At 44.6% G+C, this 23,754-nt stretch overlaps 2 protein-coding genes across 6 annotated transcripts in view; both read right to left on the bottom strand.

Moving 5' to 3' along the window:
• helz (helicase with zinc finger) overlaps positions 1–11,304 on the bottom strand; it is a 119,872-nt gene extending 108,568 nt beyond the window's left edge. Inside the window, exons 1-4 of one of the 5 annotated variants that reach the window (XM_030352300.1) lie at positions 11,179–11,304; positions 10,704–10,763; positions 10,511–10,536; positions 10,352–10,409 (exon numbers count right to left, since the gene is read on the bottom strand). The gene's annotated coding sequence lies outside the window, so the exon portion shown is untranslated. The remainder of the gene's footprint in view (positions 1–10,351; positions 10,410–10,510; positions 10,537–10,703; positions 10,764–11,178) is intronic. The other 4 variants (XM_030352297.1, XM_030352301.1, XM_030352298.1 and 1 more) reach the window with 4 other exon arrangements.
• Positions 11,305–11,741: 437 nt separating this feature from the next.
• psmd12 (proteasome 26S subunit, non-ATPase 12) overlaps positions 11,742–23,754 on the bottom strand; it is a 21,478-nt gene continuing 9,465 nt past the window's right edge. Inside the window, exons 6-11 of the mRNA XM_030352302.1 lie at positions 23,220–23,369; positions 22,551–22,685; positions 22,223–22,335; positions 20,223–20,397; positions 19,969–20,046; positions 11,742–12,376 (exon numbers count right to left, since the gene is read on the bottom strand). Of these exons, the coding sequence (XP_030208162.1) occupies positions 12,167–12,376; positions 19,969–20,046; positions 20,223–20,397; positions 22,223–22,335; positions 22,551–22,685; positions 23,220–23,369 (861 nt within the window). The 3' untranslated portion in view covers positions 11,742–12,166. The remainder of the gene's footprint in view (positions 12,377–19,968; positions 20,047–20,222; positions 20,398–22,222; positions 22,336–22,550; positions 22,686–23,219; positions 23,370–23,754) is intronic.

The following is a 23,754-nucleotide window of genomic DNA, read 5'->3' as shown; positions in this document are numbered from 1 at the left end:
GTTTTTTTTATTACTTATTTATTTTAAGTCTAACTTATTTAGACTATGTTTCTTGTTCTTGTGTTGTTAGTATGCAGAAAATAAAATGGTTACTTTTGGTGCAGAAGACTGTAGAACTCTTTTTTTGCCACTCAATGAACTACTCAGGAATCGGTAACAGAATTGATCGAATTGGATCGACAATGGCATTGATATTGATAAAAACTTATCAATTCCTACTAGGACCACAGACCCAACGAGGTCATGGTTTAAATGCCGTGTTGCAGGGTTTATTTTCCAACAAATTTGTGCAATTTGCTTGTTTTAATAAAGATTTAAACTGTTATTTATTGTATTTAATGTTGTTACGCATCACAAAACGGAATGTAATACGAAAAAGTAGGTGCTATTTTAGCGGTTTGCTATTGATTCTCATTTCCCCCAGAATGCATTGCATGACGTCACGCTGTAGAGACACGGATCAAAGCCGCATTGAGACCCTTGAGAGTAGAGACTAGTAAGAGAGTGTTCAGCAGATAATACAGATACATAGATAAATAAATAGATATTATATATAGTTAGTATATGCTACATGTGAACCTCCTAAGATGGCGCAATTTGATTGCAGGCCTGTAGCGACGCGTCAACGTCAAAAATACGTCAACGTCAAATTTCTCCGTCGACAATTTGCCACACGTGGAAAAAACATTGCAAAATGGACAGAAGGGCAACCTCCTCACATTTTTGCCAACAAAGTCACAATAAAAGAAAATCTCAACAATAGTGTTGTGATTTACACTCTTTGCCAAATGGAGTTGGCATATCACAAGAGCACGACAGCAATGTTGGAGCATCTGAAACGGAGGCACCCCATTGTCACTCGTGATGGAGACAATAGCAAGTAAGCACCAACGTTGGTTAAATTAATTTCATGTTTGTGTGGTGTGTTGTGTGGCTTGGGCTCTGCACGGTGCGGTTTGTTCGTGCTGGGTTGGTGGCTAACGTTAACGTTGGCTAGCTACTGGCGCCTAGACAGCTGTTTAGCTAACGTTAGTTATCATCTAATGTTAGCTTGAATGGTAGCTGGCTTACGGCTGCAGAACACAGCTATCTCAGTTATAGTAGCTAAAATTAACTTTAGCTACTAACCTAGCACGAACAAACTGCACAGAGAGCCAAGATGCGTTGGTTAGCCTAGCTGAAAACATTAAAATGAGCATCCAAGTGTGATAGGGCTCATTTGAGTACCAAATATAGAACAGTGTAGATAGTAGGGATGGGCACGAGTAGTAAATTCCAAACTCGAATGATCGAAGGAATTCCTTGAGGATCGAGTACTCGTTTAATCAAATCTATTTATAGAATGCAACGCATCTGCAGCAGGAATAGGCCTAATGAGGAACGTCAATATTACCAACCAAACATGTAATGCTTATTCTCCATCAAAACAGTTAGAATAATCATAGTATTCATTATTTATTTTTGCAAACGTTCAAAACACATTTTCCTTACAAAAATAAATATGCGTCTCACAATTTAAAGGCCCACTAAGCAACTTTTTTAGCCAAAATTACATTAATTATGCTGGTTGAGAGTTATTCTGATGGTTCTGCAACCATTTCTGGGTCGTTTGGTGGGTGTGTCATTGCCCCATGTCACCTCTTCAAGGAAAAAGCGCATATGCAACTTGCTCTGTTCGGACCGACACAATCCGGATGTGACGCAGCGGAAGTATCCAATCACGCCTCGAAAATGTAGTCAGATTGTAGTTTCGAAAATGCTTTACGGCACAGACACAAAGCCAAACATGGCACCGGCTAGATATAAACAGCCAGTTGCGAGGCAATTGTTGCATTCATCATGGATCAATCGACTGATAAGGGACCCAAGAGGCGACTGTCGGTGGAACAAAAGAAGAATGGACCAGAAAAGAGATCAGACACGAGGGAAAGGGGAACTATGCAACTTTTTTGGCTTGATTTACCTTAAAATAACAGGCTAAGAGTCATTGCGATGGTTCTATTATACATTTTTGTTCGATTGTTCGTTGTTTCGACTCCCCCTTGCGCATCTTGGCGGAGAAAAGGAATATGTTTCTGCTGGTGACCCGCCGCCCACTCTCGCGGGAGTCTCGGGTCTCGCGAAGTAACGAATTGCTTTTGCCGTATAGAATGCAACATGTTTAATAGCCTAACTTTCAATAGATGGAGAAAAACCTGAATGTCATGAACATCGCAATAACGAGGCGTTACCAGTAGCATATGTGTGTGCGCCAGAATGGCAATGTGCGTATGCGTGTGTGAGTGACGTCAGCGAGTGAGTGGACGAGCGAGGAGAGCGAGCGGTAGCGCATGTGTCTAGTGAAGAAGCGAACGAGTCCGGTAGAATAAAGTACCCATCCTGTCAATAATCGGTGGCCGCTTCATTCCGACCTATAAGCAGAAAAACTGCCAGTCAAATCACACAAAACACTAGAGACAGGATGACACAGGCCCCCTCTGGATAAATGTCGTTCATATCGCATATGAGCACTTCGACGGCTGTGGAGAAATGCGATCCTCCGTAGCCACGGAGGATTGCAGTCGCATACTTACGGCATCGATAGGAGGGGGCGCTGTCAGCAGACTATTATTTAGACAAATTATTAGCAAATTTCAATCGGACAATTTGACCGCAGAGTTAGAAAGGGCGTATCGCGCTTCTGCCTTCTCACACCGCGAGACAGGTTCGTGGCTCGGTATCGCGATTTTCGGTTTGATACGGCCCTACCGTCGGCGTCAACTATAAAAAAGGATGGATTTATGTTTATTGCAATACAAATACACCATTGTTGTGTTTCAGGAGCATATGTTGCCGCATAGTACTTGTAGTACTCTGGTAGTTCGATTTCGCTTGGCATATTTTACATTTCACCTTATGATCTCCTATTTCTTTTAAGTATTTCAATTCTTCGCTGCGCTTTGCTTTAACCGCCATCTCTTAACTTTTTGAATTCTGGCGTACCTGCACATGGCACGGCACGCGCCACACAGTAATTTGATACATTTCATTTGCTTTGTGCCAACGACATGCGTTAGTGGCGCCGCACAGAAAATTGATACATTTGCTTCAGAAAACTTTCTTTGTGTGTGTATATGCAAACTCGAGTTTGCCTGTGTCCACCAACCAAGTTCATTTGTAACGAGGAGTACTCGAGTAATCGATTCCTCACGCCCATCCCTAGTAGATAGAGTACTCTACGAGCCTCTAGATAAATATGAATGCATGAGCACCAAGAAACAAACTGGTGCTCCTGTGAGAACCAGATCAAAATTGTTATGTACACCCCTGGCAATTTCCATGTTACAAAACAACACAGACACAGCTGCTGCGTTAGGCTAGCCATGATGATCAAATGCATTGTTGGACATAACATTACTTTTAAGTTGCCACGTTAGCATTCAAATTAACTAATCATAGCATAGCACTGCAATGAGGATAAGAGCAGTGCTTAATTTGTCCAGTGGGAGCTCCCGGAGCGCTGAGGACGGGGGGGGGGGGGGGGGGGGGGGGGGGGGGGGGGTTTGTGTCGTTCACCTACGGACTTCATTGAGGGTTTCATTCCATCTATACACGGGTGTACGCCTGCAGCACGGGGCGCCAAAGTACCTATTCCTCACGCAATGTTATGTCGTACTTCATTGATTACCGCTACGCAGCGCATTTTTTTTTTATACTGCTCATGGCGGAGCTGGCGGAGCTGGCGGAGCGCACGTCGGAGCTTCCGGAGCGCGCGTCAGAGCTTCCGGAGCGCGCTCCCCCTTGCTCCCCCTCAAATTAAGCACTGGATAAGAGTAGATTTAAAATGCCCCACTGTCATAACTGTTGTTCTAATATGCATTGCTTTTGTGTTTTCTAGGACAAAGCAAAGAACCTTGCCGTCCTATCTTGGGAAAGAGACACAATGCACTCCACAGAAGGCAGCTGAGCTGAGCAAAAGGATCTTGAGAGTAAGTAATTATTAGCTCGCTGTTGCTTGCTGTGAGCATCTTTTAGGATGGAAAGGCTGTGTCCAGGGCCAACTATTAGACGCCATAGTTCTAGTTCTAGGCTACCTTCCACCACGTCTCCCAAACGTGACGTCATCACCGAATGACGTTAGAAAACACCCGTTACTGACAAAAACTGGACTTTAACACTATTTCCAGTTAACCTGCATGTAGGCCTTTAAGTAGCCACAACTTTTAAATTATCTTTTGAGATAAATAATTTATTGAAAATAAAGATTTCAATCATTGTATTGCCGTAAGTTGGTTGTTGTGACTATTGGTGGATAAATGTGTTTGTTGGCTTCATTCTCACAGGCTTCCTTTGGAGTTTGCCTCTCTTGCATACAACATACATACAACAACCTTGGACTTGTCACAACTACTGCTACTTGATTTGTATCAGTCATCTTTCTCATTTCCATCTCCTTGTTTTAGCTCTCATTTATACCATTTAATGAAGTTGCCAAATTTCTATATTTTAGCTTAGTCAATAGTATCCATCCCAAATCTCTGCCCTGTCCCACACCGTTCAAACCCCACCGTCTGCTCTGTCCCACACTGTTCATCCAACCCCACCGTCTGCTCTGTCCCTCACTGTTGATCCAACCCCACCGTATGCTCTGTTCCTCACTGTTCATCTAACCCCACCGTCTGCTCTGTCCCGCACTGTTCATCCAACCCCACCGTCTGCTCTGTCCCACACTGTTGATCCAACCCCACCGTCTGCTCTGTCCCTCACGGTTCATTCAACCCCACCGTCTGCTCTGTCCCACAGTGTTCATCGAACTCCACTGTCTGCTCTGTCCCACAGTGATCATCGAACTCCACTGTCTGCTCTGTCCCACACTATACATCCAACGCAACACTCTAAGATAAGAGTGTCAGATGGTGTCAATATTGATTTTAATATTGTTCACGGATGTTATTATCAGGATTCTTGCCCCTTTTAGTTCTAGTTTTACCAGACTTACACAGGATTTCCCCCAGTTTAAATTTGTGAAACTTTTTTGATTAAATAAGGATTTTTTTTTTGTAAAACGCATAAGTCATGTGTGTTTGAGCCGATGTTTCGGTGCCTGCAAACAGACTTTTTTGAAACCAGGTCCAATGGGGAAAAAGAAAAACGGCCACCTGCAAATTATGACGTCATCGCCCCCCCACCAGGGGGTAACTTTGGATTTCCATCAAATTTGTTTTGTTTGATTTGTATTATTTTTGTAGCTTTAAATCAGTGGTTTTCAAACTGTGGGGCGCGCCCCCCCAAACCATTTAACAAATCTACACACTTGTATCTTCAATAATATCTAAACAGAATTTCGTTATCATTTAAAATTTCTTCAGAATCACAGTTTTAGTTTCATACCGCTTCGTTTTCAGCTGTTTTCATTGAAGACGTCAGCCCATTCTGATACACCTACTTCTAGACATCGTAACTCATTCATTTTTCAACCGTTTACCATCGTTCAAACCATTGAACAAATCTACACACTTGTATCTTCAATACTATCCAAATGGAATTTTGATAGCATTTATACTTTTTTCAGAATCACAGTTTTAGTTTCAAACCGGCATCGTTTTCAGTTGCTTATAATAATTTAGGTCACCATAGCAACGCCGGTAAACAAACCCCGCCGAATAGTCGAATCTCTGGACTGAAAAAGCAGATCTGATTCGACTCTGAAAATTCAGAGTCGGGGACCCTGAATGAAACTGTGTAAACTAATCAGTTTACACAGATTAAGATGTTGAAATGGATTTAAAAAAGGTTAAGCTAAAACATGCTTGGATAAAGTTGTTAAATTGTGTTAAGAAATGTGTTTAAAAACGCACAAAGAAGTTGTAATGTTTCAGAAATATGTTTAAAATGTTTAAAAAATATGTTTCAAAAGTTAAAAAAAATATGTTTCAAATGTTTTAAAATTATGATCAGAGATGTTTAAAATGTGTAAAATAATTAAGATAGCTTTCAAAACACAGGTCTTTAGAACTTTTTTTTGGGGGGGGGGGGAATTATTTTCTCTGAGGGGGGGCTCACTCTCTCACACTTTGAAAACCCCTGCTTTAAATACAGCCCCTTGGTAAATGTAATAACTAACTGTACATTAAAAAGTATTTTCTCTCTCTTGCTCCATCTACAAGGTTTAACAACTGCTTTCTCCTCATCGACTGTATGTTTGTATACGGCGCGCAGGCTTGATACGCATGCTCTGCCTCGTCGTCTTTTTTTTTTTGGTGGAGAACCAGCGCCACATATAGGCCTTGAATATCTATATCAGCGTTTCTACAGCTAGATGCGTTTTTGCAATGAGTCTTTACGGAGAAATTCCTGAAACGCTGCCAAGGAAATTGGAGGGGAAAAGATAGTTTTCGCTCTTGTGGACGGGGCCTAAGACACGCCTCTTTAGTTGCATTACAGCCTGCTTAACAAAAGCTACCGCTGTCTGATGACAGAGCAGCTCCCTTTCTGATTTCAAACTCCACACAACTTCATTGGGCTAATGCCCTCTATCCTAATTACTCTAAGACACACATTTAAAAATGCTTTGAAACAAAACATGACCATAAAAAACATGGAGGTCCCCTTTCCTTTGCAACTTTAAACCACTGTGGTAGTACAAGAGCAGGGATGGGCAACTTTCATGATAAGGAGGGCCACATTTTTCATCATAACCATCAGAGGGCCACATGACTGCACACTTCAACTAAACGTGAGCTGAGAGAAGCTACTCAATTTTGTAGGAATGCACCGAAATGAAAATTCTTAGCCGAAACCGAAAACCGAAACACCGCAAGTAATTATTATGCCAATTATTAGTACCATTTAGGGTTGCCTCTGTATAAGTTGGCAGCTTGTCTTTGCACTGTTTTATTTTTGATGTGTTTTTTTCATAAAAAAAGAAATATACAAACCTAATAGGCTACCTAATAAAGCGTTGGAACACGCAAGACCGGTAACCATAGCAACGCCGGTAAACGAACACCGCGAAGCCCAATCCCTACGAGAGCTCCCCGCGCTACGGACATCCGGAGGCGCACAGAGCTTTTGGCCGTGATGTAATGCATAAAATTATATTATACTATTATATATAGATCGTTATAAGACGCTGTCACCGAGAATTGGCGAGCTGCCAGACGCTGTCACCGAGTGTGAGAGGAGAGATGACGGAGAAGATGGCGGTTGACCTAGTTTCAAAGTTTATACCGTTTATACTCTGTAATACCGGTGTTGAAACGAGTGTACTACTCGGTGTGAAAATGTCCATACCGCGGCAACCCTAGTACCATTGCATTTATGGCTATGACTGTGTACTAACTTCATTAAAATCAAGGCATCGCAATCTTTGCAAATCGCTATACGTGGGTCTTTCTCAGAAACATTGAAAAACGTCCACAACGCAGACATATTGGCGCTTATCCAGACAAGCGTGTGCTGGCCGCGCCTTTAGTATGTGTCACACATTTCTGTTTCGGCCGTGTTGTTTCGGTGATAAAAGAATTTCGGCCGAAAACCGAAAATGCACTTTTGGGCTATTTTCGGCAGAAAATTGTGGCCGAAAATTCGCTGCATCACTACAATTTTGAATTTGGTAGATATGATTTCCTGTATTCTGGTGCATTTTGGGGATGGCCACTACCTAAAAAATCGTCCAGAATCATAACCTATGTAAGGTATGTTAATTGAACCAACATACATTCATTTCATGTTTTCCATGCTCAAACAGCCACATGAATGGTCAGTATTTTTATCAGTGCAAAGGGCTCACATGCATCATCATTCAATGATGTCACAAAACAGAAAAACTGTGGCTCAACATTAAGTGCAACAACTCAATGAACTCAAACACAACAAGCATGATATTCATTGCAGTTGTAGCAGCGACTTAAGTGGATATCTTTAATGACTGATATCATACCTAAGCAAACTGGACGCATGGGTTTGCCTTTGAATTCTATGAATTCTTCTCATCTTTCTTGACCGAGTATTCTGTAACTCCATCAATAATTTTTCTTTTGTATTTTTTTATTATTATGTGCGGGCCCCGCCTGACTGAGTGAGGATGCGTCCCTGTACTAGAGTGCTGTCTCTGCCCTGACAGACCATTGGAGAAGGAAGCCAAAGGGCCTCAGCCTGATACAAATGTGTGTTATGGTTTACATCAGCCATCTTGGCATCCCTACTACAAGGCACATCAAAGAGATGCATCTGTAACTGTAGCTCACAACCAAGCCCACGTGCATTCAGAACACACAACACTGATGCTGTATCTTGGTGGGACAGGCAGCGCCGCAACAGCCTAGTGTTCTAGCCCCAGCAGGACTGGCAACTCAAAGCCAGGGCATTTAAAGACACTATCAAATCAAAAAATGTACTTTAAATCGGTAGCTCATTGACACAGTCATATAAACCTCCCATTCAACAAAGTACACCCATCAATATGCCAATGCTGATGTTTAACATCCAATCCGCGTAACTCCCCATTGCTGGTCGGATGTTACATTAACTTGTCAGTGCCGGTAGGCTTCACATTCAAACCAATAATTGAATAACATCTTTCCACTCAACCCTCAAATTCTCAAATGTTCCTTTCCACAATCCAATGAATTCCTGATGGATCAAGATATATTTCTGTTTTGCTATTATCGATTTTGATAATAACATTTGGATAATAACAATATAACAAAAAGTTAGAATTAGGATAGGCTTTGAATGCCATTTCAAGTTGTCTTGAATAAGCAGCAAGCCGCTGCTTGAGAAGCCAGGGTTCTCGTCACTGAGGCCCCGTCGACACCAGGCGAAAAACGATCCGGTTTCGTTTTATGCTGTTCAGGAATATCTCCGTAAAGACGGAGTCATTGCGAAACCGCAACGAGCTGTGGAAACGCTTTGGTAACTATTCAAGGGCTGGTTCTCCACAGAAAAAAGTGGAGCGCATCGAGCCTGCGCGCTATATACATACATTCAGTCACGAGGAGATTCAACCTTTTAAATTGAGTAGAAATACTTTTTAATGTAGTTAGTAATTACATTTATCAAGGGGCCATATTGAAAGCTACAAAAATAATACAAATAAAATAATAAATAAAAAATTCAAAGCAACTCTGATGTCCCCCAGCTGGTTGGAGACTAATGACGTCATCGTTTGCGTTTCAGGCTTCCACACGAATCGTAACACGAAACCGCATAGGTCCGGATAGATTTGAAACCACCTCCGAGGGTGGTTTCAGAAATGTGCGGTTACGGGCACCGGATTCGCCGGCTCCGTCTGGACAGTCGGCCGAAACGCACAAGACTTATGCGGTTTCACCAAAAAATCGGCTCCGTGTGGACAGAGCCTGAGATTAAGGCCCGCGGAATCCCATGTCCTCCCAGGTGCGGGTCATGCCACCCACGGTACGAGGCGTGTCCCCAGCGGTGCGGGCTTACCCGGTGGAGCCAAGGTCGCAGCAACTCAACCTTCCCAAGAAGCATCTCAACTTCTGGTCCCATTGACAATCTCAAATCGGGTAAAAGCTTAAAATACTTCAGCACACATACATGGCATTATCCAGATAGAAAGGATTCAATCTAAAATGAAACTACAACACAACAGACTTTGCTCATGCACCAACACATTGATGAGTCAGTGAGCTTGTGAGACAGAGCTACACACAGCTTTTGAGACACAACCATCATTCCATGAAACACTGATTTTTGGTAAAGATACATAGATGCTTATGTTTTGATAAAAACTTTCTATGAAAACTTGAATAGTATTGTCTCATTTCCACATCATCCCTAATCACACTGAGCTGATAGCCGTTTTTTTCACTTGTTTGACATTTAAAGTGTGGATTTTTGCAATTGTATCATCTGAAGTAAATCCTATTACTGAGACCAATTGAATCAGATTCAGCTTGCAAGCTTCTATGTTTGTTTGACCATGACAAGGAAGGAATTTGAAGTTCAACCATGACACTTCCTAATTAAATCGAAGAACACAATATTACTGCTCTGAAATATTAAATTGTGAGAAAGAATAACACTCAATTTAGAGTACTCTATACAGACTTATACGTCTTCTGATGAAAAACAGTGAGTAATGTGCTCTGCAATATTTCTATCCATTTAATATGAAATTTGAACTTTTGGTTCAAATATTAAGAGAGTGCAGTAGCTCCATTCTGGATATTACTTTAACATTTTATACATTACAGGGAGTTATTCATTCCCAGACGGAAGGGAATAAAACACACAAAGCCTTCTTACATGTTTAAAAATATATGGGTTGACATTACCATAGTAACTTGCATAACTTATCAAAAAGGATTGTGTGACTGTGGATCTTTGCTGGGATATAATGTACCATTTGATGTCATAACAAGGGGTGAAACTCAGCCATATCACCGCGTTGTTAATGGTTTCTGTCCAAGGAAAGGGATACAAGAAAGGATTTGATGTGGTGAGGTAACTCCTTAGCTTACTAGAAAACAAAACGAGGTATTAGTAGTAGACGGAACAATACCAGATAACGTCATGGAGTTCAGGGCCCTGGTGAAGAGAGCACAACATAAACAACCGTGTGTACAGCCAGTACTGCACTGGTGCATCCAGTGAGATCCTATAGGAGGCTCATCCACCAGATCTACTTGGTTTTCTCCGTCAGACTGTTTTAAATTCTGCAACTTGTCCCAAAGCTGAGTAAAGAGCAAACATACAAGTGTGCTGTGTGACTTCATCAGGAGGAGCTGTGTTCGGCTGGTCCACTTCCCTGCCTTCTGCAACACACCGACCCCGTTACAAACAGACACAGACATGAGTAAGTACCACGGCAGACAAGAGTCGGTACCACGGCCAAAACGAGGCCCACGAACCGCTGGGACCACCGGAGAGCTGCTTGGTCACAACAGGGCCTTTCCCGACACCGAACTGGCAGGATCACAACAAGAATAGCTGGCTAGCTTGTTAGCTTTAGCTAGCAATTTGGCTAGGCTAGCAAGCTAAATGGGTTCGGGCCTGAACATTTGGCACGGTTTTAAGAGTCATATAATTTATCAGACATCGTATTATTAAGTACGGGGCGAATTACTACATTCGCTATTCGCTATAAGATTTTACGGACATAATTTCTTTCACCGTACTTGCATCGAAAACGACAACTGAAAGGCCTGAAAAAGGGAAGTGTACACTTACCTAGCCTTACTTTCTACGCCATCTTGGATCCACTTGTCAGTCCATCGCAGAGCACGGCGGGACCGCGCGCCTCGTGAAGGTTGAGGGGGTACGCGTGCGCGCGTGCATACACAACGTTCATCCGTAGTGCGCGTAGACGCGTGACAGAGGAACTTGGGCCCGGATGGGCAAAAGATCAATATAAGTTTATCTTACTGGGATTTGGGAATGACATACGGAGCCGGGTTTTGGGATTCCCACAGAGTTATTCATTGCATTATTTCTTGACTAGCAGTTTGAATAAAAATAGTTCCTGTGCAACACCAATAGATGGCCCCATCCCAGCCTTCATAACAGAACGTATGTATATTCTACACCAAGGCCTTTATAGAAGGTTTTAGAACCATAAATACTAAACTGATAGCAAATCTGTTTTGATTTTGTTTAACATCACCACTTGTAATTATGTAGGTGGTTAGCTCAAAATATCATATCAAAGATATGTTATCGCCCTCCATAAAAGAGCTGTAAGAAAAGTCAAGTATACAAAGTAAAGTAGATGAATAAATCAGGCAACACTTAAGTGCAGAGGAAAATGTCCACTAAACATATAGTTTAATGTTATTTCAAAGTAGACATTAAAGACTTTATGCCATTCTTTGTTACAGCAAGTTGCAACGAGGCTCAACCACCAAAAACACCAACATGAAGACCTTTGTTATACCTAAAGGAGGAAGCCATGTTGAGCTGCCAAAGGTCAAGACAGGTCATCCTCTCTGGGGTTAATGGTGACGAGGGGGGGGGTGTGTGGATGTGAACAAGGTACAGCGCTACGGGATGCTAGTTATTCCGGAAATGAACTTGGAACTTTATCAGCATACGCCGTCCACCATCTGACTGCGTTTTTTTTTCTTCTTTTTTTACAAATACCAAAAAAAGAAATATCAGTAGGCACATGAACAATGTTAACCCAAAAAAAATAACACAGATGCCACTTGGGCTTTGTGGTTCACTGAAGGTTATGGATCATCTCCTCCTTGGCGATGAGATGGGTGGTCTTATTGACCAGCGACATGAGCGAGTTGAGCTTGTGGGACCAGTCGTTGAGCAGGTCGTTGGGGTCCTTGGGCCTCTGGAAGTTGATGATGCCGGCCAGACGGTCCACCTTGGCATAGATGGTCTTGTTCACCACCAGGGAGGAGAGGAACTCCTCAGACTCCTACAGGGCACACAAAGACAGACGGACACAGATGGACGGAGACAAACGGACATAAGCAGAGAAAAGGTTTAGGAGGGAGTATATCTGAACTTTGGAGTACTTTATATATGAAGTCGTGAAACACAACTGCTTTGCTCCGTTGGGAATATAATTCAACTAGGAGTTAAAATATAACCCCAAAACAGAATAAATCCTAAAAATAGAGAAAATAGGCAAAGTGTTCACAAACATGAATTTAAGACTATCTATACCATAAAAATATAAACCACATAGCCAAGTATAACTTGATCAGAGCCCCAACTACCACAGGACACCCTGGTCATGTCCTCTGAGGTAACCTTCCATAGTACAATGTAACCAAAGAAGGATAAACGATAGTTATGTTATTATAACTCTAGTTCTATGATTGTAGGCGTAGCCGTCTAGGCTTCGCCTTATGGGCTTGTCCCGTGCGCGCGCTGAAAATTCAAACTATGCACCGATCAGCGTGGGCACCGCCCACATTTCCCCACGGTATCGTGTCTATATAACGCAGTGTATACCGTCGCTCATCCTCCACGCTTTTCTTTCAGCATTTGGAGGGTACAGCAGGTGGGAAACTAGACGGCTACGCCTACAATCATAGAACTAGAGTTATAATAACATGACTATCATTCTATTTCATGTAGGCTACGCCGTCTAGGCTTCGCCTTATGGGCTAAGGTGAAGCTGCGAGCGGAGCCCGATCAATGTACTCCTGCTGGACCCCAGTCAAAACAACCTAAGTCACTAGAACACATTAAGACAAGGAAGTGTAAAACACAACAGCTTAATAAAAAACTAATTCCTCCTAGATCAAGCAAGGCAATGATCAAGGGAGAAAAAAGTGAGTCTGTAAAGACTCCGGCTCTAATCCGTGCTTCATGGAACCCATGAAAAGGAAAAGAAAAACCAGAGCAACACGGTTTCCATTAGGTCCGCTACTACCGGGTCGGGGCCACAGAATCCGGCTCTCCAATAAGGGGACTCTCTCGGCCGTTTCTTATTAGAAGAAAACGGCGGGAGTGCCGCACTGGCAAACAAAGCCACCTGACAATTGGCGAGCCAATAGAAACCCCCCTAGCCTGTTTTCTATTTGAAAAAAGGTGGGAGAGTGACTGGTAATCAAGTCCAACTCGCCAGCCGGCGAGAGGAAATCCAACCACGCCGCTTTAAAGAACATGTCTATATTCTTAAGCCGTAAAAAGTGTTCCGGACTCCAGCACAGAGTTGCAGAGTGAGCCCCTGGACATGTCTAACATGTAAAAACGGACAAAGGGGCCGGGGGAAGACCAAGACAAAGTCGCGCAGATGTCTTCCACCGAAACGCCCTGAGTAGAGCCGTTGAAGAGGCCACGCTCCGTGTGGAGTGAGCTTTAACGCCCAATGGTGGCGCCAAGCCCTGCCGAGAGTAGGCTAAGCAAACACCCTCACATACCCAGCGAGAAAACCGCTGTTTAGAGAGAGTGCGGCCCCTGCTAGCGTCGCTATAACACACAAACAACAGTTGTGTGGAGCGGAACGCGGCCGAGCGATTCCCGTACATAGCCAACGCCCGAACCGGGCACAGGAGATGCAAATCCGCCTCCGCCTCACTAGAATGAGGCGGGGGGTGAAAAGCCTTAAGCACAATATCCCTCGACCGAAAATAACTATTCATGTTCTTGGGGAGGAACGCAGGATTAGGTCTGAGCAACGAGAAGGAGCCGTCCTCGTTTAGCAACAAGCAACTCGGGCTGACAGACAGCGTTAGCTCACCGGCCCACTTGGCAGAAACCAAGGCCAACAAGAGTGCCGTCTTAAATGACAGGGCATCCAAGGGGGCCTGAGAAAGAGGCTCGAAAGGATCCCTGGGGAGATCCCAGCGTGGTGTAAGCACACGTGAAAACAGGCCTAACCCGTCTAGCCCCACGCAAGAATCATGACCAGTGGATGGCTGAAGATCGGTCCACCATCACAGCCTGCATGGCCAGCCGAAACGGCTGCCGCAAAATAATAATAATAAATGACATTTATATAGCGCTTAATATGGTACTCTAAGACGCATAGACCTTGATAGTGGAGAAGGCCAAACCTTTTTCCAATAAGTTTTGCAGAAACTAAAGCACGCTTCCCACCTCGCATTGAGATGGGACAGCGTGGTTCCTCTCACACCAATTAGAGAAGGCGCACCACTTCGCCGCATAGAGGGAAGAAGTAGAAGGCGCACGAGCGCTCTGAATAGTGTTGATAACCGTCTCAGGCAAACCTTTGCCCTGCAGGATCAACCTCTCAGGAGCCAAACCAACAGCCGTCCCGAGACATCGGGCGGGTAGTGCACCGTCCCGTTGGCCTGTGAAAGCGCATCCGGCCTGAACGGTACTGGCCACGGCGCCGACCGCGAGAGCGCGGCCAGCTCTGGAAACCACAGAGCTGAACGGTTCTCCGGGGCCACTAATATCAGGGACAGTCTCTCCTGTCTGACCCGTTCCAGAAGAGGAAGGATCAGCTGGAGCGGGGGAAACGCATACAAGAGAGCCCGCGGCCAAGGTGTGTGTGCCAACGCATCTACCCCAAACGGCGGAAGATCCCGAGGGCTGAGGGAGAACCACCACCCGCAGTGCGTGTTCTCCCTGGACGCGAAGAGGTCCACCTGTGCTGTCCCGAACCTCTGCCAGATCAGTCTGACAATGTCGGGAAGTAACCGCCACTCATCTCGGCGGGGACCGCCTCGAGACATGAGGTCCGCCCCAAAGTTCTGGGCGCCCGCGATATGCAGGGCTCTCAGACTGAGGAGATACTGATGAGCCCAAAGCCAGAGCTCGACCGCCTTTCGGTGGAGAGCAGGGGAGCCGTCTCCCCCCGTCTGTTGATGTACGCCGCCGCCGACACGCTGTCTGTCCTGATCAGAACGTGGCGGCCGCGCACCAGGTGAAAAATGCAACAGCACTTTCCTCACAGCGTCGAGCTCCAACACATTTATGTGTGCTGTAGGGGGCGTGCGCCACTCGTCTCCGACCGAGTGAGAGGCATGTTCCTCCCCAACCCGTCAACGAGGCGTCCGTGAAGACCATTACGTAGGACGCCACCCTGCCCAGGGGAACACCCCTGAGAAGGGCGGAGGGTCTTTTCTAGGGATGCACAATATATCGGCAGTGATATCGTTATCGGCCGATGTTAGTCATTTTTTAACATATCGGCATCGGCCCGATAAGTAAAACTGGTCCGATATTAATTTCCTAGTCTTGTTGCCGTTGTGTGTGTTTTTTGCCCATGCGCAGCTTGTTTGGTCATGTGACATTGTCAGTGACGCAGCCAGAGACGCACGGAGAGGCAGTACAGGAGTGTTTGTCACCTTAACTGAAAAGAATCAATGTCGGCGGTTTGGATGTTTTTTACGGTCTCAAATGAAGGTACTCGAATTGCAATATGCAGTACTTGCAAAGCCGAAGTAATGCACAGAGGATGCCGTGTCAAATCATTATATACATGGGATGGGCACGAGTAGTAAATTCCAAACTCGAGTGATCGAAGGAATTCCTCGAGGATCAATCGAGTACTCGTCAAATCAAATCTATTTTTAGAATGCAACGCATCTGCAGCAGGAATAGGCCTGATGATGAACGGCAATATTACCAACCAAACATGTAATGCTTATTCTCCATCAAAACAGTCAGAGCTATCAGAGTATTCATTATTTATTTTTGCAAACGTTCAAAAAACATTTTCCTTACAAAAGTAAATATGCGTCTCACAATTTAAATCACGTCGAACCAAGGCCTGTAACAGTTTAAAAAAAAAACGAAACAAGTAGCCTAACCATTGCAAATAAATGCTTAAAGCTGCAAATAAAACGGCAGCAAATGGACTATGGAAATACTCAGCGTTGTGATCTTCTCTACACGACCGGGATTACAGCCGTGTCTTGCGGCGGTGAAAATAGCCGACACTCTTTCACTTTCACCGTTGCTGCGGGTCTGCTTTCCCGAACTCACCGTTGTGTTTCAGGAGCATATGTTGCCGCATAGTACTTTCTGGTAGCTCGATTTCGCTTGGCATATTTTACATTTCACCTTATGATCTCCTATTTCTTTAAAGTATTTCAATTCTTCGCTGCGGTTTGCTTTAACCGCCATCTCTTAACTTTTTGAATTCTGGCGTGCCTGCACACGGCACGGAACGCGCCATGGAAATGGATGCATTTCATTTTCTTTGTGCCCACGTCATGCGTTAGTGGCGCCGACAGAAAATTGATACATTTGCTTCAGAAAACTTTGTTTGTGTGTGTATATGCAAACTCGAGTTTGCCTGTCCCCCAACCGAGTTCATTTGTAACGAGGAGTACTCGAGTAATCGATTCCTCACGCCCATCCCTACATTATCGTAGCGAAATACAGTTTCTGTTGCGTTTTATTTGGCGTTCCGTAATCCCATTGAAACAGGAACCGGAACCGGAACCGGATATGTTTATATTTGGTTGTAGTCTTTTCGCTCGGTTCTCCGGATCAACAGTAGGGCTAGAACCGAGTGAAAAGACTACAACCAACCTCCCTTGATATATTTGATTTAGTCTATTTCACAGATTTGAGTTGAAATTGACTTAAACTTGAAACACTTTTTGTAATTTATTAGACAAGTGTCTGGTTTCCATGAATATTGGCAAATTTGATTTAAGTTATTAAACCTTGTCAAGATGTTGTTATTTGTGATCGTTATTGTGATTTATGATCCAAACTTTTTAATAGATGCAAGTTGTAAAAGTAGCCTAAAACTAACACCGTTAGTAACTTGTGTTTGTTATGGATGCCCTGTAACTTGTTGAAGAAACAATGTATTTCGAAGTTTTGGTAAATAAAGAAAGAAATAACTTTTTCATATTCACAGTGTTTACATGTTCTTCAGTATACAAAATCATCATAGAAACTTGTTTTTATACCAATATTGATATCGGTAAATATCGGTTATCGGGCGTAACAGCAATTTTTATATTGGATATCGGTATCGGTCAAAATTTTCATATCGGTGCATCCCTAGTCTTTTCCAATATTCCAGGTCTGGCGACACCAAACGGGGAACGAGGAGCACCCTGAGCTTGTGTCGCCTGGGGTCCAACCGTTGGCGAGCAAACCACCACTGGAGTCTGCGCATAAAGAGCAGACCCAGGGGGACCACGGGGCGGGCAGCTGCCATCAGCCCTAATAGGCGCATGGTGGACAGTGCGGTCACGTTTCTGCGAACGCGAAAAACGGGAGAGCGCCGACAGGATGGCGTCTCGCCGAGGAGGCGAAAGCATCGCAGTCATGGTGGCTGAGTCTAGGCAAAGCCCCAAGTAGACTGTCTGCCGGCTGGGGAGCTCTTCTCCCAGTTGATGGCAAAACCCAGGAAGGAGAGATGGTTTATCACCAACATGGTGTCCCTTCTCGCGGTCTCTTCCGAGTTGCTCAGAATGAGCAGGTCGTCTAGGTAGAAGAGAATCCTCTTTTCCTGACGCCCTGAGCGGTTCCAACGCCGTCTCCACACACTTCGTCTTCTTCTTAATAGTAGTTCTCAATTTCTCGCACAAGTGCTGAAAGAAAAGGGAGGATGAGCGACGGTATACACCGCGTTATATAGACACGATACCGTGGGGAAATGTGGGCGGTGCCCACGCTGATAGGTGCATAGTTTGAATTTTCCAGCACGGGACAAGCCCATAAGACGAAGCCTAGACGGTGTAGCCTACATGAAATAGAACAGGTCCACTGCTGACGAAAGGGGGCTGTTCGCTACAGCTTGTTGTTACTCCTCCTCTGTCCAATGGCTTCATCCCGGCTAAATACTGATTCTTATAGGCGGACTCTTCCAAATAAAGAGCCGGTGACAAAATGATGCATTTCCCTCTTTAGTTAACGTTTTTACACTGCCAAATATGCCCTTCTTATGCCCACCATGGTCCCTGCGTTTAAACTGACTGAGGTAATATACCGGCTTGATTTCGCACCCCAATTTACCCTCTCGGAACCTACACATATTGGGGGTTTCATTTAGATGTAAATGTGATTAGACGGCCTTGCGGTTCAAGGGGCGGGACTTGGGAAGAGGCGTTGCTGCGTTGTCTCTACAACAGAGACAAGCAGCGATAAACATTAGTAGTTCTAACTGGAGAGACGATCAAATCTGCCAGCTGCGGACCTTTATGGGAGAGAAGGTGATGCAGTCGCATTTAACGAAGACGGTAGCAGATGGTGCGATCTACGAGAAAGTACTAGAGAAACTTTAGATTCTTGCATGATAGTGTCTTGAATCATAAAAAATATAAAACATTCTGAGTATGCAAATTATTCTGAAGACGTCTACTCTCTGTGCGTAGCTCCGTCTACTCCAACAAACCAAGAAAGCCGGCTCAGGGCCCCAGAGTGCGCCTAATTTTGGCGCACATGAGCCTAGAATTCGGGGTAGTGTGACCAAATATTTTATTTGGGCGCACCGGTGCGACTGAAAATGTATCTGGTATAATTATTATTATTTATTTTTTTACAGAGCAGTCTATTCATAATATTGTAATAACCCTGGAAGAGGCAGTGAATGAAGTATTAGACAGCGATTAGACACCTAATAAACCGTTGGAACACGCAAGACCGGTAACAATAGAAACGCCGGTAAACAAACCCGCGAAGCCCAATCCAGGGGCCTGTACTACGAAGCTCGATTAGAGGGTTAGCGAGGTATGTTGAGCTGAAAGCCTGGGTTAGCTGTACCATGAAAGTCGATCTCTTTATGCGTCACTGTATCACCATGGTGACTTTCGCTCCCAACCAAACCTGGTCGGGAGCAGCTTTTCAGCGAGTCTACCCTGAGATCGGCTACTTATATCGGCGTGCGCAGCTTCCTAGCCCCTCCTCCGATAATGGCGTCACCATTTGTGGGTGTTCCCATGGACCTCGGCGCACTTATCGTACAGACGTCTCTCCGGAGACAGAGGGTTTTTCGGGAGAGAACCGATCCCTTGGCATTGTCTGACGATATTCTTTATGAGAGATACAGATTCGGCATTTATTTAAGGCATTTATTTAACAGTCAAGATATTATTAATCAATGGCGTAAATATCGACGGTGCAACCGGTGCAGCTGCCCGGGTTGCCCCCCCTCCCCCCCCCCCATTAATCAACTTCCCCCCCCCCCCCCCCCCCCCCTCCCTCAACAACTCAGCGCAAGGCAGGCATGGTCCTCAACAACTCAAAACTTGGGTGCACCATAAATACGTGCTGGTGCACCCAAATTAAAAAATTTGGCGCACCAGTGCACCCAAGGAAAAAGTTTGTCTGGAGCCCTGTGGCTCCTAGACGAAGGGGGATTTTACCCTCTGTTTTACACAGGCAAGACAGCGGCTTGGCATGCCAAGCCGCGACCGTACCGGCTTGGCATTATAAAAATGCCTAGTGACGCAGCGGATCATTTGATGGTGATTTAAGCCATCGACGACCTGGCTTTTTAAACTCAATCATTCCCAATAAACAAAAACTCATTAGCCAAAACGAAGTGATATGAAACCATCTAAACAAACAAATTCATCTTCATTCAATCGCAGCAGAGCTGAAAAGTCCCAGTTTGCTTACGTCTATGGAGAGGTCAAGGAGGTTGGCCATGCGCTTCATTGATATCCTGGTGTAGTACTTGGCCATTATTCTAATATTCTGTTGGGGAAAGGAACAGGAAATATTGAAGATCTCCATTTGGAATTTCATACATATTTTAAATGTATTTTTTCTATTAAAGCTTCAGGGCTTGTGAACAACATGTGTCTGTCACCAGTCAATCATATGGCAACCAGTGTAAAACGATGTCCTTGTAGGAGGTTACATGAACTCACATGCTCCACCACTCGGTTCTTCAGGTCCTTCCACCTCTTCTCGCCCTCCTCCAGGCTGCAGAAGACATCTGTGGCGGGGCTGTCGGGGGAGCCCTCCCTGAGCTCCTTGCCGTAGTCCTCCACCAGCGAGGCCCAGCGCATCAGCTCCAGGGTGGTGAACTGCTTCAGCAGGTCCCTGCAACACCGCCATCACAACACTCCACACGTCAATCACATGCATCATAGGGGACATTTCCACATGCAGATGAACCTGCATGTATATTGGTTGTGTAATCACATCCTCGCGCTTGTTTCAAACAATGCGCAAACCCTGAGAAAGCCAATCTTTTCCCGGTAAAGCCCAATTACATTTAGTTGCCTGTCAAAGGCATCATATGCGCCTGTCATATGCATACTGTTCCAATATGGACTCAAACGATGTACTGCCACTCTGCCTCTGCAGAGTATTACCCCCACGTTCACACTGTACACGTCCGTTGACGGATTTCATTGACTTTGCATGGGACGCTCTCGAAATGCATTGTGGGTCCGTCCGTTCTGTCGGCTCCGTTGCCTGTGTCAAAAAGATTTCAAACCTTTCAGGCAGCAACAGATCCGTCAGCCAATCAGATCGCGTCATGCAAATATACTACCGTTACGCTACTTGGACTCTGTCCAGTGAAATCGCCCTTTGTGATACAACCCGGGAAAACACTAGCCTGGTCCTACCAGACCATCGTACTTAATTTAATTTGTATAGAAGGTCTGGAACTGCCCAATTGACAAACGTTCACTCACTTGGAGGCAGGTGTCTGTTGAAGTTCTAAAATGATTGGATCTGCCAAGTGCCACTCTGGATCTGCCATAACCAATCGCAAAGCGTTTGATCGTGACGTATGTCATGCAACGGGACCGGCTCCATCACCACTAACTGAGCCAGCTGGAAAATCTAACTTTTCCCGAACAGGGTTGGGAGAAGGGCCACAACATCATGGCCACCAACAAAACTCAGCAAAGATTGTTCTTGCTCCAGCTTTAATATATTAAAGCTCGATATTCGGCAGCGATCCCACAACAGACCAAATAGCTTCTCTCATATCCTTCTCCATTGTCTTCCTGGTCTTCCTCTGTCTACAACTGAAACTGGCGCACGACCTCGACGTCATCATTCTCAGCCACTCCCTCTGTTCGCTGATTGGACCACCAAATATCTGGCTTCCAAGGAATCCATGAATATGAACCAGACCCAGACTGACTACTGAAGTGAAATGAAAATTGAGCGGAAGTAGGTAGGTGGACGGTGCCAGGCTAGGAAAACACATGGAAATGACATAAAGCCGGCCGGCAGTGGGGCATTAAAAAAGGCTACACATTCAATCCTATTTTTCTAGTTAAAAAATGTATACGTTGCGGGCTAGCATAGAAAAAATTACTTCCGAGATATGGTTAATGGAAGAATGGAAGAAGTCAGCATGCCCCTTTTGCTCGATAGAAAGAAGTAGGCATGCAAGAACTAGATTAGAACGCCTATATTAAAGTTTGAACAAACCCGAGTACATTCTCTATGGTAAAGAGAATGTCGGCAGTGATTTTTTCATGACTTCATTGAAACCTGTTTCATTAGATATAGTATAGCATTACATGCAGATATATACGCCCAGCACATTATAAACTTTAGCGAAAAATACCAAAGGCTCACCTATATAACTAGTCTAAAAAGGACTGCATTCAATTCATCTGGACAGCTGTAGATATATTTTACATTATTTAGCCCGATGAAAAACGCGTGTTTTGGCTTCTTCAATGTCCTGCCCCGCAAGGCGCTTACTGTCAATACAGAGGACAGAGGACATTTGCAGCGGCTGAAAGAGGACACAAACTTGAGTAAATGCTGTCTACCCCCGCACTTCAGATCATAAAGGAGGATCTGGTACCCATCTCTGGGCGAGCACCACAAGAGCCTGTTTTCGTGTGGTTAACGGCACGACAAAGAAAGCTCAGGGGTCTTTAAAACAGCATACCTGTATTTGGGAAGCTCTTCCAATTTCTTGTCGGTGTTGATTCTGTGCACGAGGTCCGACTGCTCGTTGTCATAAGGCGCTAGGATGACGTAGAGTACAACACTCTTCAGGGCCTGGTAAGAAATTAAAGTATGCTCAGAGAGGGACCTTAATGATGTGGTGTCGAGCACCAGTTATTCAACAAATTAACTATTGGGTACAATTGGAAGTAAAAAATGTAGAATCCCAAACCCAGTGCTACACTACCCATTGTGAGGGTCTTCCTTCAAAGATGCCTCATTGGGAGGGTTGTGTGAGCGCTACATACTGTAAAAGGTGTGTTTTCTACCTGCTGCCACTTGGCATTGTCCTCCAGAATGCAGGGAGTGTCGTAGATGGCCCGGAAGTGTTTACAGATGGACAGGTAGGATCCCTCGTGCTGGTCCACCTGAATCATCAGGTTGTAATACTTCAGCTTCAGCTCCTGGTAAACAAAGAGACCAAACAGTGACTAGGCAGTAGTAGACGGTCGTCTTTTGTATTCCCATTACGATATTTGTTTGTTTGCATTCATGAGTTTGCATCATCTGAACTTTGTAGTCATTGCTGCAAAAAGAGCAAGGGTAAGAATTTTAACAGAGACAGCCTTGTTCCTTCTGCTCTCCCGCAGCATCCCATAGTGGTTCACCGCTCAGAATTGAGCTGAAAGAAACTAACCATTTTCAGACAGATTTCCAACAGACCTGCCCCTCGTCAGGCCAATCCCAACCGTTTATCAGATATGGGGCTGAACAGAGGAGTTCCCTATGGGATTGCTGCCGCTGATGTGACGTTTCTTTGCCATGATTGAATGTAGTTCTGCCCAATTGCATCCCGAGCCATTTTCGTCAAGTGACCGTAAATAACCCCTTGGAATGGGAAGTGTTGCATGTTATGTAGTGCATCCTGTTTCATGCAGAGCGTTACCGTAAAGCTTCTGTACCAGTCATTAACTGGAGCCAGTAATGACGTAACATACCTCGGAGCCGTCTTCTTGGAAGAACTTGGTGTTTATCTTTTTGCTGATGATCTGGGTGCGGATGTAATCCTTGACCGCGATGCACAGCCTCATCTGCTCCAGGATGAACTCCACCTTCTCCTTCTTCTCCATAGAGCCGTAGGTCTCCACCTAGCCAGGGGACACGCAAGTTCAGACGAACAACAGGACACATGACGGAATGAAACTGGTCATTAGGTCAACTCTCCTTCACCAGATCCTTTAGACAACTCTAAACTACACGTTCTCCTCCAATTCTGGTTTACAGTGTTCTCTTCTTGCAACAACTCAACTCTAAATATAAAAATAGTATTTTTACGTATACCGGTAGATCCTTTCCATGATGTTAGAAAATAAATCAGAACCATTTACATTTACATTTAGGGCATTTAGCAGACGCTTTTATCCAAAGCGACTTACAATAAGTAAGTACATTTGTCATAAGGTTTCGATTACCATTCCCAATCATTGTCGTCGCCATTAGTTATTTTTACCAAAAATGGCGTTGAAATAGGGT

The sequence above is a fragment of the Gadus morhua genome, chromosome 3, assembly GCF_902167405.1.
Source record: "Gadus morhua chromosome 3, gadMor3.0, whole genome shotgun sequence".
Classification (NCBI taxonomy): domain Eukaryota; kingdom Metazoa; phylum Chordata; class Actinopteri; order Gadiformes; family Gadidae; genus Gadus; species Gadus morhua.
The sequence above is the reverse complement of the archived record's forward strand: the minus strand, read 5'-3'. Positions and strand labels throughout refer to the sequence as shown.